The sequence below is a fragment of the Macaca nemestrina genome, chromosome 3, assembly GCF_043159975.1.
Source record: "Macaca nemestrina isolate mMacNem1 chromosome 3, mMacNem.hap1, whole genome shotgun sequence".
In the NCBI taxonomy this organism is placed as follows: domain Eukaryota; kingdom Metazoa; phylum Chordata; class Mammalia; order Primates; family Cercopithecidae; genus Macaca; species Macaca nemestrina.
This window is the reverse complement of record NC_092127.1, coordinates 51,948,512-51,967,242: the sequence shown is the minus strand read 5'-3', so window position 1 is coordinate 51,967,242 and position 18,731 is coordinate 51,948,512. Positions and strand designations below refer to the sequence as shown.

At 36.0% G+C, this 18,731-nt stretch overlaps 1 protein-coding gene across 3 annotated transcripts; it reads right to left on the bottom strand.

The window, feature by feature from the left end:
• Positions 1-223: 223 nt before the first annotated feature.
• Positions 224-14,550, bottom strand: LOC105493248 (protocadherin 18). Of its 3 annotated transcripts, XM_011760767.3 has the most exons (5): positions 14,282-14,519; positions 11,629-13,769; positions 10,762-10,850; positions 10,507-10,670; positions 224-3,721 (listed from the first exon to the last, which is right to left on the bottom strand). In XM_011760767.3, exons 2-5 carry the CDS (start codon positions 13,453-13,455, stop codon positions 3,054-3,056), a joined length of 2,748 nt encoding a protein of 915 aa, XP_011759069.2. In that variant the 5' UTR covers positions 13,456-13,769; positions 14,282-14,519; the 3' UTR covers positions 224-3,053. The 3 variants fall into 3 exon arrangements, with proteins under 3 accessions (XP_011759069.2, XP_011759067.2, XP_011759068.2); XM_011760765.3 differs by having other exon boundaries at positions 226-3,721; positions 11,629-14,550; XM_011760766.3 differs by having other exon boundaries at positions 227-3,721; positions 10,762-10,847; positions 11,629-14,549.
• Positions 14,551-18,731: the final 4,181 nt, after the last annotated feature.

Sequence of the window (18,731 nt, the reverse complement as noted above, 5' to 3'; positions counted from 1 at the left end):
AAATGGAACAGAAATATCAAAACATGTAAGACAGTCTTGGGACAATTCTATTAGATTCTGCCATACTGAAAGTTGCCATGTCAGACAATGCACTTTTCACTCGTACAAGTAATCCAGTATAATACTGCTTATTTTTAAAATAGATCTACAATTCTTTAAATTTTAATGTGTCAATATTTCAAATTCATCTTTGAATATTTTCTGACCATCAGTATCAAAAGAATGAAACAGAGAAACTAAGCTGATTTTCATAAATGTGACTTCTTCAGTGACTTCAATAACACAAAAACTTAATAACTCACTCATCTTTACCTTAATAGTTATCTATTGGTAAGTGGCAAATTTAAATATTTGGGACAGGAGGAGCAATAATTTAAATGATTAACAATGTTATAAGCCCCATCTACTAAGATCAATAAGTAAATCAATGAGCAATGAATAACAATGTTAATAACTTGTAAGAATTTGAAGAAAGCTAATTCTCATCATTTTATAAACAAGCATTTAAGGAGGATTTGTTAAGCAGTAGATTCAGTTTTGAGTTACATTTTTGGAAGATAATTTCCTTAATATGTGATTATCATTGAAGAACATTTCAAATAATCCAGTGGAGCTAAAGGGATTAAAAATAATAAATGGAGGAAAGAAAGTTTAAGAAAGAATGTTTTTGTTGTTTCAATCTGAGGAAGGGTAGGGTATCAAAAAAGAGGTGATATAAACTTGATGAGAGATTAGGTTGCTATGATAGCATCGGACATCCCAGTTTTCACTAAAAGGATATTACTTGGTGAAAGGAACAGAAGCAAAAAGCTGAAATCTTGCACTTTTTTTCTCTTAATCTGTGGACATGGGAAGCAATAATAAATGGAGATGACTGGAGAAGCAAGGGAATTTGAGACATGAAATTGTTGGAATATGGACAATGTACAAAAATTTTGTATTGAATGAAATATTGCATTTTATTTATTTCACATGATTCAAAATAGCGATTTTCAGCATAGCTTACCATATTACTGCTGGTGCTTTAAGTTAAGAACAGTGAGGATATAAAAGTCTTTTTCTTAATGGTAATATATACTGAAAGGAAGTGAAGTTGAAAGGCAGAATGTATTTAAATATGGTTAGCGTTTTGTGTGTAATCTACGAAAAATAAACTGAAATTCCACTTGTAATTACAATCCCTCCTATAAAGGAAAATGTGCCTGTTGAAAGAGGTAATATATTCTGTTTAATGTGGTACTCATTTGAGAATTCAAATATCTGAATTTTAGTCACTTTTCAGTTACTTAACTTTCCCAGTGTTTCAATTTCCGACTAGCAAGCCAGGGAGGATAATATTCTTGCCTCCTGGAAACATTGTAAGGATACCTTTTTATCTTGCACAATTTAATACAAAATGTCCTGAGAAAGTTATTTATTTTTTTTTGTAATTTGAAAAATATTCAAGCAGTTATTGCTTGCTTACTCTTTTTTCTTTATTCCCCAAATGCATTTAACTTATTTAACTGGAATATGGCTTACTACTTTCATTCCCATTACAAGTCTCAAACTCATTCCTTTTGAATTGTGTTTTTCTTGTTTGCCCAGCCAACTGAATGCTGCATGTTTATTATTTGAAACTCAACACTGAATCACCCTCTCAGGAAGGGCATGCTGCACGCCAAGCTTTTGAACAAATATGTAGGAACAGGACTCTGACTTAAAGACAGTTCCTTAGCTTTACTTTAATTTTTCTTTTATTTTCACTGACAGTAAAATTTTCTGGAGAGTACAATCAAGATAGTGTATTATTAGAAATAACATTAATAGAAGCTTGGTCAGAAATGATAATAGTCATAATAAGCATCTCTCTTACCAAGGCATTCCACACAGAGAGATCACAGCACAATAAATAAAGGATTTCTCATTTACCACACAACAAATAAAACAATTGCAATAACAAAAATGTGATTTCATAAATGTTCGTATACTAAAAGTAAAAGCAAAAATATGAGATCATGCACTGGAGACAAAAGCTAAAAATGAATAGTTATAACAAAAAAAGACAACATTCCAAAAGATTAAAATGTTCAAGTATTGTGAGAGGAAAGGGGGAAGATTCAAAATAGAATGGGTTCAGAATAAGTCAATTATATTTACTATCCTAGGAGAGACACTGACATAATTGTTTTTATCCAGTAATATTTTATGCCATTAGAATACATACTGTTATCCATTTAAAGGACAGATTCCATTTCCTTGGAGCATGTTTCATACTACAAGGATAGAATAAAATTTATAGTTTATCCTAATTGTAAGTAGATAATAACATTCTGAGAGAAATATTCTCAGGAACAGGCCAGTGTGATGGCCTGGAATAGTAGGAGCCTGGGAGTCAGGAAACATTGACTTTAGTTCTGTTTTCATCGTTGTCTATAAAAAGTTCATTTGAGATAGCCATCTAATAAATAACCTTCAAGATATTTCTCAGTCCTGAAATAAACTTCACTTTATGTTTCGATTTTGCTGTAAGAGTTCAACTATTGGGGCTAGTAGAAAGTAGCAAAAATAACAATAAAATAGCCTAACAATTTTAATGATTCTTAATTTCTAAAAAGTTATTGAAAAAAAGTGGGATCACTTAATGGAATTAAGAATTGTATAATGCTTTAGTGGGGTTGTTCATACAACATAATAATTCTTCCCCAACAAAACTAATCTAAGCAGAGCAGTGCCTTTACACTTTGTGGTTCAATAGTATATCAGATATGAACAATGGCTAGTTTCTACATGATTAGGAAAAACATGTCTGCCATGGGAGTAAAAAAATAAAATTTGTTTGTTAAATTACACATAAATATAAGGTACAAATGTATTTTTAAAATACAGATTAAAATAATCACACTTGCATTGTGTACATACGAAAATACAGTATTTAATATTCAATATACACAGACACATTTATGATAAATGCAACTATTTGGCAATGCCAGTTCTTTCGGGTTTTGTTGTTGTTGTTGTTGTTGTTCCCTATTTCCATAAACATGGAAACAAAAATGCTTCGCTAAAATCTCCTAGCTCTGGCGGACATCTTGAAGCAGTTTGTTAATCTCTGCCACCAGTTCACTGGCATCCATGAGTTCGTGTTTCCCATCATTGAGGTGGTTGAGCACATTGTCAAAATCATCTTCTTCATAATTTTCAGGGATCTCCTCCATGGCTGGCAGCCATTTTGAAGAAGGCTGCACACTGGAGTGAGTTCCAAGTGGCGGCCCACAGTTGTTGGTGGGATTTTGAAAATGTGTACTGGCTGCCCATGCCGCTACCCCCTGTGGGTAACCCACAGTTTTGGCTGGCAAGGGTCCCTTCCTGCGTTCCAGGGAATTGGACCGATCCACCTCACTGCATTCAGAATAGGTGTCCAGGGAAGGGGGTAAGAGACGCTGGAACACGCTGCTCATTTCCGAGAGCAGAGATGATGTGCTGGTATCCCCGGTGTCCTCATCGTTTGGGGAGTCCTTTCCAAAGGTAGAAAAACTCTTCTTCTTTTCACCGGAATCTGCAGGCTGAGCGTCATCCTCAAGACTCTGATGTGGATGCTGCTGCTGTGGTTGTGTTGGGAATTCTTCCCCTGGAATGAACATGTTACTCCTATAATCGGAAGATGGTGAGGGCAGTGGTGGCATCCAGCACTGGTCAGAGTGTCCCAGGACCCTGCACTCCTCCGTGCAGAGCCTCATAGCTGCACTCAAGAAAAACAATGGGGTTTCATTATTATACTTAGCACGATTCAAAATAATGCAAAAATATAATTTTATAATAAAAAATAGAATGAGACAGTTTTAAACTATTGCCATGATGCCAACCTATTATTATACACATAAACTGGACTACAATTATGGCTTTAATTTGAACACTAGTTTTATAGACCTCCATAAGTGTTATCTTCTGGCGTGTTTTTTTTCCTTATTGGTCAAATAAGAACATTCTGCTACTCGAATAATGAGAAGACGGGTTGATAACGTATACGTGGGAAGAACTAGGTGTCAGTAATGAAATAAGTACTGATCATAAATTCTAAAGAACAGACTTGTAAGGTGAAACCTATAACTTTAGAATGCCACTCATATAATTCTTGTGTAATACATACCTTTGTGTAACTTTCTCAATATTAGTTTCGTTTTAATGGAAGCAATGAGAATATAATAAGCTATAAGGTAATCATACTTATTAATCTCTCTTAAAGATATTACAAATTATTTATGGACTTATTACTTAAAACAGTAGTGAAAAGTATCCTGAGCTACTGGGTGGTCATCTGCAATTACCCTCTTAAGAAGTTTTCTTTTAAAGATTCAAAATATATCGATATTCAAATATACGAAAATGGAAGAATATGAAAAATTCAATCTTTAGTTCTTACAGATGTTCTAATGCTCTATTGGAATATGAGTGGCCACACTCATAGGAAAAAGAATAGATGATATGAGAAAAGCAGGAAAATAAAAAGAAAAAAAACCCTCTATATTTGGCAAATACAATAACTAAGATACATGACAAGGAAATGAAAAGATGTAAAATATACTCTACAAACCATTGACTTATTTCAGTGAGAAATAAGTCTCTTCAGCATTATGATTTCATTTTAGAGCAAATAGCAGAATGCAGAAAATGCAAAATAATTCTCTTAGATTTAAAACAACATTAGGTTGTTATTAGCTATACTTATATATTAAGAGCTAATTTTGTAGATCCGTTTATTTTAGGAAGATTCCTCTTCCTCCGAAATAATTGCTAGAAGGGTGATTCTTGAAGGAAGCCCGTTCCCTTATTAGAGGAAAGAAGTTGTCTATTGCAGTTACTGTGGTATCACTAGCAACTGGTAAAGTGCCTGCATACAGTAGGTATTCACTACATGTTTTCTAAATAAAACATGAAGAAAATAATGTTGACTTTCTGAAAAAAAAAAAAAAAAAGAAGTAATGGTCTTTGATTGAAGGGGTAGAAATTGCTGCTTTTCTCTGCTTGAATCTTTGAGATAATTCTGTTCTTAAACTGCAAGAGTCCCAAATATGCACCTCAAGTTTTAATGAAAAAGGGGATAATTTGAGGAACAAAATGAGATCAAGTATTGTGAGTGAGAAAAAAGCTGAATCACTAAGAAAGCTAGAAATACAATGAAGCAGAAAAAAAGTGGAGAAAAGTGTGAACATCAATTCCATGTGAATCAAGGTGGGGAAAGAGAAAGAGGGTAAGCATGAAGAAAAATTGTGCTATTTGTTATAAATGGTTACATTTAAATAGACAAGGATGATTTAAGAATAAAAGCTTGTCTAGATTTCCTGACTTCATGCATTATTACTACTTGGAAATATTTACTAACTTTTTTTTTTTTTTAATTTGATGTGGACAAAACGAAAGGGGTTGAAAGTCATTGGAATAATTTAATAGCAATGAGGTTTTCTCAGCAGCGAAATAACAATCATAGTGGTAATGATTTTTTTTGCCTTCTTAATTCCCCAGGTCTCTGAAAATGGAACTTAGACCTGTCTCTATTGTCTTACTCATATCCTGTTAGAAGGAAGAAGAACAGACCTGCTGACACCACTTCATTTATTTTCTATCCTTTAACTCAGTAGTTTTAGGCCTGGGAAGGGCTTAGTTGTTTGATTCACTTTATTTTAATGCTTAATGATTGGAGGGAAATGATAAATTACATAGGCTTCTAAGAATACTGAAAACGACCTAGTTTTCTAAAGATCTAAATATAATACACATAAAACCAACAATACAGTGCAAAAATACAATCTAGGTAACTAACGCAATCTGAAAGTTCATGCTCAAAAATAAGTTTGATCATAGAAATTTTTAAACAGTGAATGTTATTTGCAACTTCATCCCAATAAGTAAGTGGAGCTTTAATTATAAAATAATAAATTAACTTAAAAATGAAAAATAAGAAAAATTGATGAGGAAACACTAATGAAGGGAAGGATGACAAAAAAATAAGAGAAAGAGAAGAGTAATGGTGCAGAAGAGGGCATTTCTTGCAACTTCATTGATATTGTCAACCTTGTCCCCAGGGACTTGACTGAAAACATTCTCAATCTGTAAGTAATTTAGTGCCGCAAATGTTCCATACTATATCCCAGTGATCAGGGCTTGTTGACAAGTAGTCCAAGTGGCTAATCTTTCTGTTGCTCCTTGAAAGCTCTGCTAGGTAGTTAAGTGTCCTCTGGGGAGGGGGCACATGGTGAAAGGAGAGCATCTTCTTTACCACAAGAAGACTATGGATTTTGTCACTGCACTGCACCTTATTGGTAGGGCACAAAGCAGATATATAAGAAATATGTATGCCTTGCTTCTATCAAGCCATTAGTAATCAGGTGATCAATCAGTTATCCATTAGGAGTCTGCTACATGTGAAGTGCAACAATAGCACCCTGCCCTCAAAACTTTTAAAAAGATATAGCTATAAATAAAGTGTAGCAAATGGGGTCATAAGCACAAGTAAAGTGTCAAATTAGATGATGCTAAGGGCATGTCAAGAAAGGAAAAAAAAGTGGAGGTGAGCTGAAATAGTTAAAGAAAGACAAACTTTGAAAGATGAATAGGAGTCAGTTACACAAAGTGACGAGAAGGCAGCTTTTCAGGTAGGAAGGACACCATGAGCAAAGCATCAGTGTGTGAAGTGAGGAGATGCTTCCAGCTATAACAAAAGATACAAAGATGGCAACATAGGAGAGTTAATAAGTTAAGAGAGGATCCCATTGCCCTTTGAATGCCAAGATAAATAGTTTATTTAGTTCAGTGTTGCTGGGCAACAAGTATTGATTTTGAGCAAAAAAATGTAGATTAAAATGTTCTCAAAATGTTGTTCAAGCTGTATGAAAGAAAGATTTGACAAAGGGAGGAACTACTAGAGAGTGAATATCAGTTTGCACACTGATACACTAAACTAGTCATGGAAGAAAGGCCAGAACGGATGGGCTTTCATGGATACCTGCCATGAGAAAGGAGAGAACATAGAATTTTAAAAGAATGTTTAAAGTAAGTAATCAGAGATGACATACTGATGAAAAGTGGATTGGACTTAATCAAGAAAAATGAGTATCACAAGAAACAAAATCAAACGGCTGGCTGTATGAATCATCATGGTGAAGTGAATGCAATGGAAAATGGGGATTTTTGCAGGCATATGCTTAGTGTTATAGTTCAAAGTTGAATGAGTAAGAAAGTATGTTGGCAAACATGAGCCAACAGACAAAAAATGCATACCGATTTAACTGCTCAAAATGCAGGATATTTGTGTGGGAATTAATAGCATGAATGACCAGAAATGACGCTGTTGGCAGGCAGTGCAACATAACATAATCTGTATTTGTTCAAAGTCTAAGGCAGAAAAACAGTTGGACCAAGACACTTTAGTCCTAGAAATATAAATGCTTTGGAAACTGTGCTGATCTCTTTTAATGGCATTCAGATGTGGACTTACATTTTTCTCTACTTGGAATATTTCCTGGGAATATAAATTTACAAAGCACAGGCTTTACACTCTAATGTGCCTCCAGAAGTTGCCAGGTTAAATAATAAACTGGAGTATGTATCATCAAAATTATATAAATAAGGGGTAGCTATCTTTGTATAGATACTCATTACACATATTGGAGTCTACAGTAGTCAAACATGAATATACTTTGTGGCCCATTGGTGACCTCCTGGTGCTCTATGCCTCCAGGATAGCTTTGACCACACCTCAGATGGAGGCAGGTACCTAGTAAGGCAGAAATGTATCTACTGTAATATATTTTGTTGTAATACAATGTTATGCACGAGCAAAATAACTCTCCAACCACACCCACAGTTAAATGTGTTGTGCAAATATGAGATTTTTTTTTAAAAAAAATTATCTCATAATAAGTGGAATTATTAATGATGATATAAAGGTGAACTCCTAATTTTGAAAAGAAATGTGATACTGATGGAGCTTAATGCCACTCACTAAACACAATTCACTGTTTTCTACAGTTTATGTCTACCTATTGTTTCCCCAATGTCATTATTCCTTAACATATATCATTATTATTGCAATTATTATTATTATTTACTCCAAGTGCTAGAAAACTTTCTTGCCACAAACTTATGTGGAGGTGGCAACTTAGAAAATATAAGAAAAAGTAAAATAACTTTGACCTAAAAAAAAAAGAAACTTATAATTAGCTATTAGGTTTATACAATTTCAGAATTAAAAGGGACTTTAGGATCATTTAGTCCCGAAAATGCCAAGATTATGTAATTAGAGCAGCTATTCAGTTAACTATGCTGATAAATTTAAATTTCAATGAATAAACATTATACAAATCTAAAAATATACAATACAATATTGATGTCATGCCCACTATGTTACTTTTCTGTTTAATGAAATGAAATTACATTATTTAAAATCAAGGATTAATACTCAAAATTAGGGTTCTGTCAGGATCACAAAATTGTAGTTTAGCCAACTCCTTTATTACACAGGTAAGAATAATGAAACTGATTCTCTTTGAGCAATGTGTCTGATTCTAAATATATTCCACTAAATTTTCAGAGATTTATCTTCAAATTGGCCGAGAAAGTCTATGCATTAAAAACAGAAACAAAAACCGGACACCATGATTGTGCAAGCAGGCTCTCAGGTACACTGCATGCCTTATTGTCTCTAGAAGTTCCCCCTATACATTCATACTGTGATATGTATTATAGTATCTATTACTGTAATAACAGAAGTAAATAATCAACATTTAATAGTTACGGGGTATGTCGTCTCTAGAACATAAGAATATTAGGACACTCTATTTAAAAACAATTGCTACAACAGCAAAAACCTGTTACTTCACATACTTGATTGATTAATGTTTAAGAGTGTGGGGGTTGTTCCAAATCTCACTCTCCAATGTACATACTGCCTGATTTGAGATGCATTTTCTAACCTTTATAAGTTTCAGTTTCCAAAGCTTAACAACAACAACAACAAAATAGAAGCCTGTTACTACTGTCACTACTACTAATTCCTGGCAAAGCCTTAGAAGAGGCAGTGCAGGTATCAAACTCTGCATGGGCCTGGAGTAAACCTGGGGGCATAGTTGGTAACTACTATTGCTACTACTATTCCTAATATTAACACCGCTCTGGCTACTGCCATCACTACTTCACTTATGAGTGCTCGAGTTTCTATTCACAGTGGTCCTTCGGTATCCAAAGGGGATGGTCCAGGCCCCATGTGGATACCAAAATTGGGTTGCTTATATAAAGTGGTATAGCTGTTACATAGAGCCTATGCACATCCTCCCAAATACTTTAAATCTTCTCTAGGTTACTAAAAATACCTAATAAATGTAAATGCTACATAAATAGCTGTTATACTGTATTGTTTTTTATTTGTTTTTTTAATTGTTGTATTAATATTTTTTATTGTTTAATCCAAATACTTTCGATTAACAGTTGGTTGAATCTATAGATGTGGAACCTGCAGATATGGAATGTCAGCTATATTGATTTTCTTGAATTCCTGTAGCTGTCTGAGGCTCCCTCATGTTTATTTCCTAAACTCTCTTACTTATCTGTATTTAAAAATAGAGGTGCAGTGGAATTAAGATGGGTGATATTGTGTTGTTCTGTCTTTCATACATCAAATGGCAGTCATTGATCCACATTCAGTGAAACTTGGAAATATAGGTAGCCAAAGGAACACACGTATGTATTCCTAAGGTTGATTTCACATTGAAGTCTTTAGTAGTGGTGCTGCTAGGATAATATAATCAGTATTTACTCAGTTCAGAGAGTTTCTATTGCAGAATTAGAGGGAAGAAACTCCAAGGAAAACGTGGTTCGAAACTTAATAGCATCTTTTCTATCTAGCTGTGTACTTAAAAATTCCACTCTTGGGTCCTTGTTCCTCTTCTACTATAGCAAAATGAAATGTTGGCAAAAATATTCTGTGCTTACCACCTACAAAGATGCATTCCTTCTCCTATTTTTAATGCTTGAAGTGTACAATTTCTAGCGTATTTTAGTCTCTGCTTTTGTGAGTTGGTGCCCATCACAGGAAATGCATCCTCCAAATTACAGTCCAGTTCACCACTGTGCGCCAAAACAGTTTAACAGAATAAAAACCACCACCCCATAATTTTGCAAAGAGTTGCACAACCATGTTCTATGGCTGTATCAGATGAGGTGGAAAGAGGAGGGAAGTGGGTTTTTTTTATTTTTTTTTTTTATTTTTCCCCACCCCTTTCTTCTTGTCCTATGAAGCTGTCATGCTTACTCTTTCTCTTCCGACAGCTTAATGAAATTTAAGAAAATAGTGTTAAAATGTTTCAGTTTCTGTTCATTACTAAACAGTGACAAATATACTATAAAACATATTATAAATACTTCAGTGCAAGGGACAAATAAAGAAGAAATATAAGCAGGAGAGAAATTTTTCATTTTACTGTTATCACGGGAGACCTGAAAATAAAGATTTATCTATCACTACCCTCTTACCTGCTGGAATTCTTCCATCTGTGAGAAACAGGTCGCTGAATCCTTCACCCAGCAGCCTATCTATTGGAGAATCTCGCCCCAAATCATAATCACTGTCTCCTGCCTCACTGTCACCACGGCCACTGTCTTTCAAGCTAAATTTGTCCATGTCTTGAAGGGCATATCTGGAAAGATAAATCAGAAAACAAAAATTACAGTTTTTACTCTTCAGCATTTATGCTGAGACTTAATAGGTAACACAAGAATAATTCATACCTATAGCTCCTGGAATATTTGTTTCCTCGAAAACTTGGTCTTGGTTGATATTGCCCCTGGTGAAGCATTGAAAGAAGCTGAGAGACCTGCTGGAAACCAAATAGACAGAACTGATTCCTGGAAACAAGCCTCCAAATACTCACAATCTTTAAGCATGAAAAACAGTTACTTGCTATTTCAAGTAAGTAATTGAACATATTATCTCTATTTAAGATTCGCAAATGCTGGACTGTGGTGGACCATGCAGCTAGCTGCCAACTATAACTAAAATATATCTCAGAGAGATTTGGATGATCTAATACAACTGACTTTTACTTTGTGAAAGAAGACTCCCTTTCAAATAACTTATTTATTTTCTTTATAATTCAGATACAGTGATCACCTGTAAAAATACATGGAAAATACTGTAAAATACAACACTATAACGCATGTAGTTTAAAAATGTCAGGAAATCTTCCGAACTTGGACAAACATAACATGCATTGAAATAGAAGTCTGAAGGCCTCAATTTTTTAATCTGTTCAGTAAAAACTATAACCTTGAAAAGTAAGCAAGTCTCTACTTTTTGGCTTCCCATTATTTTAATCTGGGAAGTAAGGGGACTCTAACTACATACTCCTTTGTGAGCTTCATATTTATTTTTCAATATTATACATATTACATGCAAGTTAATTACTTAAGGAAAACTAAAAACAGTATGCTAAAGTGTGCATCTTTGCTACATATTCACAATGTAACTTGTATCCTACTAATTTGCACGGTATTAGTATTGTTACTTATTATTGAAAACATTTAAGAACCAGTAAACACAATTCCTGAACACTAACACCTAACATTGCAATGAATTGATGCGGTTTATGATCTTACCTCAACAGCAGGAGTGGCGTGGGTGAGTTCTAATGAGAAATTCTCTGGCACGTGGTTTGATGAGATTGTCACCAGACTGTTGAGTGACTGGTGACTGTTGTGACTCTGCCGGCTGCCCATCTGCCCTCTTTCTAAGGTAGGCGATGAAGATGGAGACGATCTGTGATGAGATCTGATGGGCAGAGTGCCATTTATGGTAGGCACCAATGTGATGTCCCCTTTGTGAATCTGCCGGGATGGCCTTTTTGGGTGGTGCTGGTAAGTTGATTCGGCCACCCTGCAGTTATAAGATCTAGTGTCTTTCTTCTCACGGTTGCACCTAGTTGCAAATAGCACCATAATAACCAACAACACTGCACAAATTGCTCCTAAGGAAATAATTATTATCATGGAGACATCCAAGGATGCCTGGCTTACTGAAGTCATTGCTGTACTTGTCACTGACTCTGCATATTCAAAGATCATGCACTTCAGAAGGACTTTGGTATGTAGCTGAGGATTGCCTTTGTCCTGAATGATAACTGACAGCTCCCATTCTGTGTAGGGAACAGAATCCATGCTCACGTTGGTATGGATGTCACATGATCGTGGATCAATTATGAAGATATTCTCCTCATTACCTGCTACTATGGCGCAGCTGAGTTCAGCATTCACACCAGAGTCTCTGTCAATTGCCCTTATTCTTGTGACATGAAAGCCACTTTCAGCCCCTTTGGGAATGATGATTTCTGCCGTATTATTGCGCAATGCAGGCCCTATAACCACAGGAATGTTGTCATTTTCATCAATGATGGTGAGCACAACTGTGGTATTGCTTACCAGTTGCTTTGGGCTTCCTCCATCTCTCGCTTCTACCACAAAAGTGATCTGGCTCACTTCTTCGTGATCAAAGATTCTGAGGGCATAGATGGCTCCATTAGATGGGTCAATAGTTACATACGTAGTTATGGAACTTCCTAGAATAAAACTCTCCAAGATGGTGTATGTCACTTGCCCATTTTCTCCAAGATCAGGATCTGTGGCTGTAACAGTGGTGATATATGCCCCCGGCGAGTTATTTTCTGAAATTACAAATTCATATCGGCTTCTCTGGAAGTGGGGTGGATTGTCATTGATATCATTGATTTGAACTGTAAAATGTTTCACTGTAGAGAGACTGGGTGTCCCCTTGTCCTCAGCGATTACAGTCAAACTATATTCAGATCTCTTTTCTCTATCCAGTGTGGCATTAGTTAAGATTAAGTAATTGTTTTCATACGTCTTCTGAAGTTTAAAGTGACCATGTCCATGAAGCTTACAAACTATTTCTCCATTCAGCCCAGAATCCTTGTCCTGAACTCTGACCAAAGCAACAAATGTATCAATAGGATCCCCTTCAAAAATATAAGATATTTCTTCTTTTCCAGGGGACATGAGGTTGATGTTAATTTCAGGTTTATTGTCATTAACATCCACAACCTTAATGATAATTTTGCAATGGGCTGGGATTGAATTTGGACCCAAATCTTGAGCCTGAACATCAATCTCATAGGATTTGGTGATTTCATAATCCACTTGCTTGAAAAGAGTCAAATGTCCTCTTTCGGAATCAATTTTAAAAGTCTCCATAATTTTGGGAGACACATGACTGCTGAAGGAATATACAATTTTCCCATTAGCGCCCTCATCTGGATCCGTGGCATTCAGATCTAAGAGCAAAGTGCCGACCGGGGAGTTTTCTAAGAGTTGTATTATATAAGATTGCTGCTCAAAAGCAGGGCTGTTGTCATTGGAGTCTGAAATGCTTATTTTTAGTATGGATGAGCCAGACCTCTGAGGTACTCCCATGTCTGAGGCAGTGAGCTGAAGCTCGTAGCTTGACTTCAGCTCCCGATCTAACTCTCTGACCACTATGAGTTCTGCGTACTTGGCTCCATCAGTCCTGGTCCGAACCTCAATATTAAAAAAATCATTGGCAGAGAGCGAGTATGTGTGGAGGGAATTTTCCCCAACATCTGGATCAAATGCACTGTCCAGGGGAATGCGAGTCCCAACTGCCGCACTCTCAGATATCTCAATAGGTATGAGAGATCTTGAAAACTGAGGAGAATTGTCATTAATATCCAGCACTTCAACTTCAATATGGAAAAGCTGCAGATGCTCTGTGGGTAGAGTGATCACATCAAACTCTATGGAACAGTTCAAGTTTTTCTGGCATAGTTGTTCACGGTCAATTGTAGCTCCAATGCTGATTTCCCCATTATCCTCATTTACTACAAGTAGAGGAGAATTTCCCCTCTGCATGGCTCGAAATCGAACAGTAGAAGGATTAGGTAGCTTCAATAAAACATCAGCCACATCCTCCGATAGTCTTGCAATTACTGATCCAACCCTCTGTTCCTCATAAATCCTGTATTTCAAATTCTTGCCCAGTACATCGCGGTTGAAAGATACTATCAGGAGTGCAAAAACAAACCTAAAGTGCATTTTAGCATTCATTTGGTGCATTGGTCAGTTCATGAGATTTCCCTCACAGAGCAAGTTAAAACAGCAAAGCAATCCCCTCAACTTCCTTTGGCAACTTAAAGCTACATTTGGTACTTGAAACTTGAAAGCGTCTCTTAATAACACAGCACAGCAATTAACAGCTCGCAAACTTTTGTTTTATACACACCGTGTCGCGACTTCCAGATACCTTCGGCATGGAGTCCAGTCCTTGCGTTTGTTTGGTCGTTCGTCCTCTTTCCAGGCAGAAGAGTGTCACCTCCGCGTTTTCGCCGTTGTGTAGTCGGAATCCATCTATTGCGGGGTGCCGGCGGAGTCTGCAGTGTGTCTTTCCTGAGAGATTCTTTCTCCCTTTCGCTGCTCGGCTGCAGACTAAACACCCGTGATTGCTGACTCCAGTCTAAAATCTGTACAACTTCACTTCAACTCAGACAAAGCTCTTGCCCAGCGTGTGTTGAATCGCTTCCAGCCAATCAGCGTGCTTCCAAATCAAAAACTGATGGAGTCACCCAAGGAGGGAGGAGGAGAGCGGAGGGTGGGAGAGAGAAAGAGACTGAGAAGGAAGAAGGAGGGGGCGGGGGCGCAAAGGAGAGAAGGGGAGACGGGCTGGTGGGGGCTGGGGGAGGAGATGGGAGCCAGTCCTTCCCTGCTCCTTCCTTCTTCCTCCCCACTCCCCCTCTGCCTTTCAATCTACTGCATTCACTTTCTCTGAGCGTGCCATGACAAAGGGGAGACAAATTACAGAAGAAAAACTTTAAGTCAACTTCTGGTCGCCTTTATTTATATGGCACGTTAAATTGTTCTTGTTTTCTTAATTGCTCTTTCTTCTGCCACAGACGTGTAATCATCTTGCTTTTCATAGTCCTTAAGTGCTAGTTTAACTTAAAATACCTCTAAGTGCGTTTTGTTGGTGGAGGAATTTAATACAATTTGAAAACTTGCTTCTAATTATGCCTCTCAGACCGCCTCCTTCCCCATTCCCTCTGTAAATACTTGGGCCTTGCTCCTTCTAGGAGCACAAGCAGATTGTCTTGGGGCTCTGTTTTTAAAGAACAGAACGAGTAAAGAGGTTTCATTTTCTGTTTTCTTTCATCTTTATTCTTTGAAGATAAGAAAAGGGCTATCTTGCACTCTTGATTTCTCTTAATTGGCAAGACTTAAAGGAGCACCTCAGAATTTGGAACTAATTAACAATATAGCTCTACCTTGAATGACTTCTTTCCTTGAGTTTGGACAAAACTGTTTGTAATATTTCTTTGTCCTGTACTTCAAAAAAAAAAAATCCTATTTATCTTGGGTAAAAGACACTGCAAGCTTTAGCATGCCAATTTCTACCAAAAGGCACTGCCTATACATGGCTAGTCTTCGCAGTGAATACTGGGGGGACATGGACTCAATAGTTTACAAGTCAAATTTTTATAATATATGCATTATTTATGAAAACACTTCAGATACGTATTTTAAAAACCCCAAAGCTTGTTTACACTGACAAATCAAATGCCTGAGCTGAAAATTGCATTTTGTGTGCATCAAAATGCTAGGAAGTATCATGGGAGGCTTGTGCTCTATCCAGGTCACAGAAACTGATATGATATTCTTATTTGAAAATAAGATTATTTATGATGTTCTTTCTGCTCTGCAATTCCTTTTAAGTGTATCATCGTGGCTTCATTCTTGCTGTTTTTTTTTTCATACCTTTTTCATTATTCCTCAGCTGTCTTCATCCGCTCGCATAGTTGCTGTTTCACATAATCTCATTGTCACTTTTTACCATTTTTTCCCCACTCTATTTTGCCCCCCAGAAACATATAAAAAAAGTAATTTTCTGATTTTTCCACTTTGCTTACTCTCAGCAGAGCTCAGCTAAAGTCACTAAGAAGGCTCTTTCCAAAAAAGAAAGCAGAGGAGTCTCAGCGTGAATTCTCCTTCTTTTTAGGCATTCGAAAGCATTTTATAAGCCATTGTCTTTTTTTCTCCCTCCTGAAACCAGTACTGTGTGGCAAATTGTGCAGAATAGAAATGCCTATAATGAATGTATTTAGTACTGGGTCACGCTGATGAACATTCTGCCCCCATGAATAATACTGTTTTACAAGTTTGTAGCCCTTTCAAATTGCTGATCCCCAAACCCTATAGGCAAACTAGGAAAACTACCACAAGCAAGGGGGACTTTAGAAACCCATAGCCATCTGGCCTAGATCTCTAACAATCTAGCCAATAATTATATCAATTCAGGCTTTTGCGAACCCCTTTGCAAACACCAAAAGAGCAAAGAAAGGAATTAGTCACTATTCAAAGTTGGGGTGAGAATTCAAAGGTAACCTAATTCCATTAGTTCTAGGAAAATTTTCTTTGAGAATTTGATAAGTCTACCCCCAAAAAAACTCCAAGAGCAATGGATTTGATTACCTTGATACAGATTTTTTTCCCTGTGCTTAAAAAGTAAAAATAATAATAATAAAAAAGTCCTTCTTTTATTTCTGACAGTGGGCTTGAACAGAAATAATAATTGTGAAAAAGAGCTTCAGTGTAACGTACTGAAATATTAAATAAGTTGTAAATTAATATATCCTCCAAAATGATATGTTTTTACGAGTAAGTATTTAAAGAACTTGGCATTCTTTCACCAACAATGGCTTTTTTCACTTGTAATATCATCCTTACCACGTATTATTTCATTTTCAGCTTGCCAGTCTCTTCCTGAGAAGTCACATGTATCTACTTGAAAGTTATGTGCTTTTGATTTATCCTTGCTATGCACTGATCTGTTCTTTACACTTTTTTTCCCAAAAGTACAGAATTACAAATAAATCTTTTCTTTGTCATATTGTATCTCTAGTTGTAACAATTTAAATTTTCCTCATTTAGTATCCCTGAAAAGATAACAAAAAACTATCTCTCAAATTATTTACTATCCATAAAAGGGTTTATATCAGGGGAGAAAAACTGATAAACTTCTATTAGTTGTTATATAATAATGACCTGATTGAACTTCATCCTTCTGGAATTTCATGAAGTCATGAAAAAGTGGTAGACCCTCTAAAATAACTTCTCAGAGAACCAGTAAGGGAGAGTTGATTGAATGTTTCTTAGAGTCCATCCTCTTTTGATATGGCAGTCTTTGTTGACAAAGAAAGGAAGTGGTTCCTCTTGAAGACTGTGCCCTCTTGAGTGATGTTAAGCACAACAGCAAAGTGCTTCTAAGCTCCTACAGGCAAATCGCAGATACATTCACCCTGTTGTGCATATTTTATCTATGAAGCTCCTTTTACCACTTCAGTTTAATTGGGCTGAAAACTGCTAAACCTAGATAAAGGATATCAACCAGCATTTACAATACATCCTTTCACTTCTAATAACACTTTCACCATGCCATTTACTTTTATTACTTTTGTTCTAAGGAAAATTAAGCTTTATAATTCTAAATTTTGAATGATTTTCTTCCTATTCAAGAGGAAGGAAAACCTAGAACTCAATTGTAAGACTCAAATGTATCTGCATCACATAAAGAAAAATGTCTCTTTTGGTACTGGAATACAAGATGAAAGTCACTAAAATTTCTTGCTTACAAGCAGATATGTATTTTGTTTTTTGATTTTTTGCTCTTAATTTATATTTTCTTAGAGTACATGAGATAAAAGATAGGGTAATAAATATTCACTTTTATCTCACTATATGTCTTTCCCACCATCAAAACAATGACATGAGACTTACAATCTTCTGGTTGATTGATATAGTTTACAATCTTTCCTCATAGTGTTTGTTGTGAAACATCTTATAGAAGAAAATTATGGTCCTGCTTGACACCATATGGCTGTAACAAGCCTAAATAATTACTCTGCATCCTGGGAAATTAGGGACAAAGGTTTTACCAGACAAAGGTTAGTACAGTTATGGAATTCCAAGACTTCAGACCTGCTTAAGATAAAGAGCTTGCTTGGCTTTTTGTATGAGCCCAACAACTGTGGGTACCACCTGTTAGCCATTATATAATCCTGGACAAATTATTTAACATCTCTATAAATGTATAATCCTCTGTGAGATGGGAGTAGTAATTTACTCTAAAAAATTCTTTTAAGAATTTCAGTGACTGAGGCTTTCCACAAAGGCTGGCCCAGTAAACATACAACAAAGGTTAGTTTCCTTTTCTTAACCTGTGTGTGTCTGTTTTCCTCCTAACACTCATTGAAGAAAAAAACAAAATGTGGATTATAGCCACAGAACTTGGTGCATCTCAGACTTTTGGTTTAGATGCATACAGAATTTTATGTTGAAAAGATAAAGCTCTCTTCATCTTGACTTATAAAGGTCACCTGTGAAACATAATTGACAAAACTAATAGTATTGAACTGTGATGGTCTTGAAAACTTGCTGCTTTCCTGAAGAAAATTCCAAGACCTACCAACTATACTCAACTATACCTCCAGGCCCTAAACCATAGAAACATATCTAAAAATACAATTAGATGTCTACCAGGTGCTTATTTATATTTTATATTTGATAGTATACACATCTACTGTTTGCCTGTTCTCAAGGCTTTTGCACTAAACAGTTGTTTCTTTAAATATCATGTGAAACTATAGCAGGAAGACAAAAGGATATGATTTGAGGTATTTTGG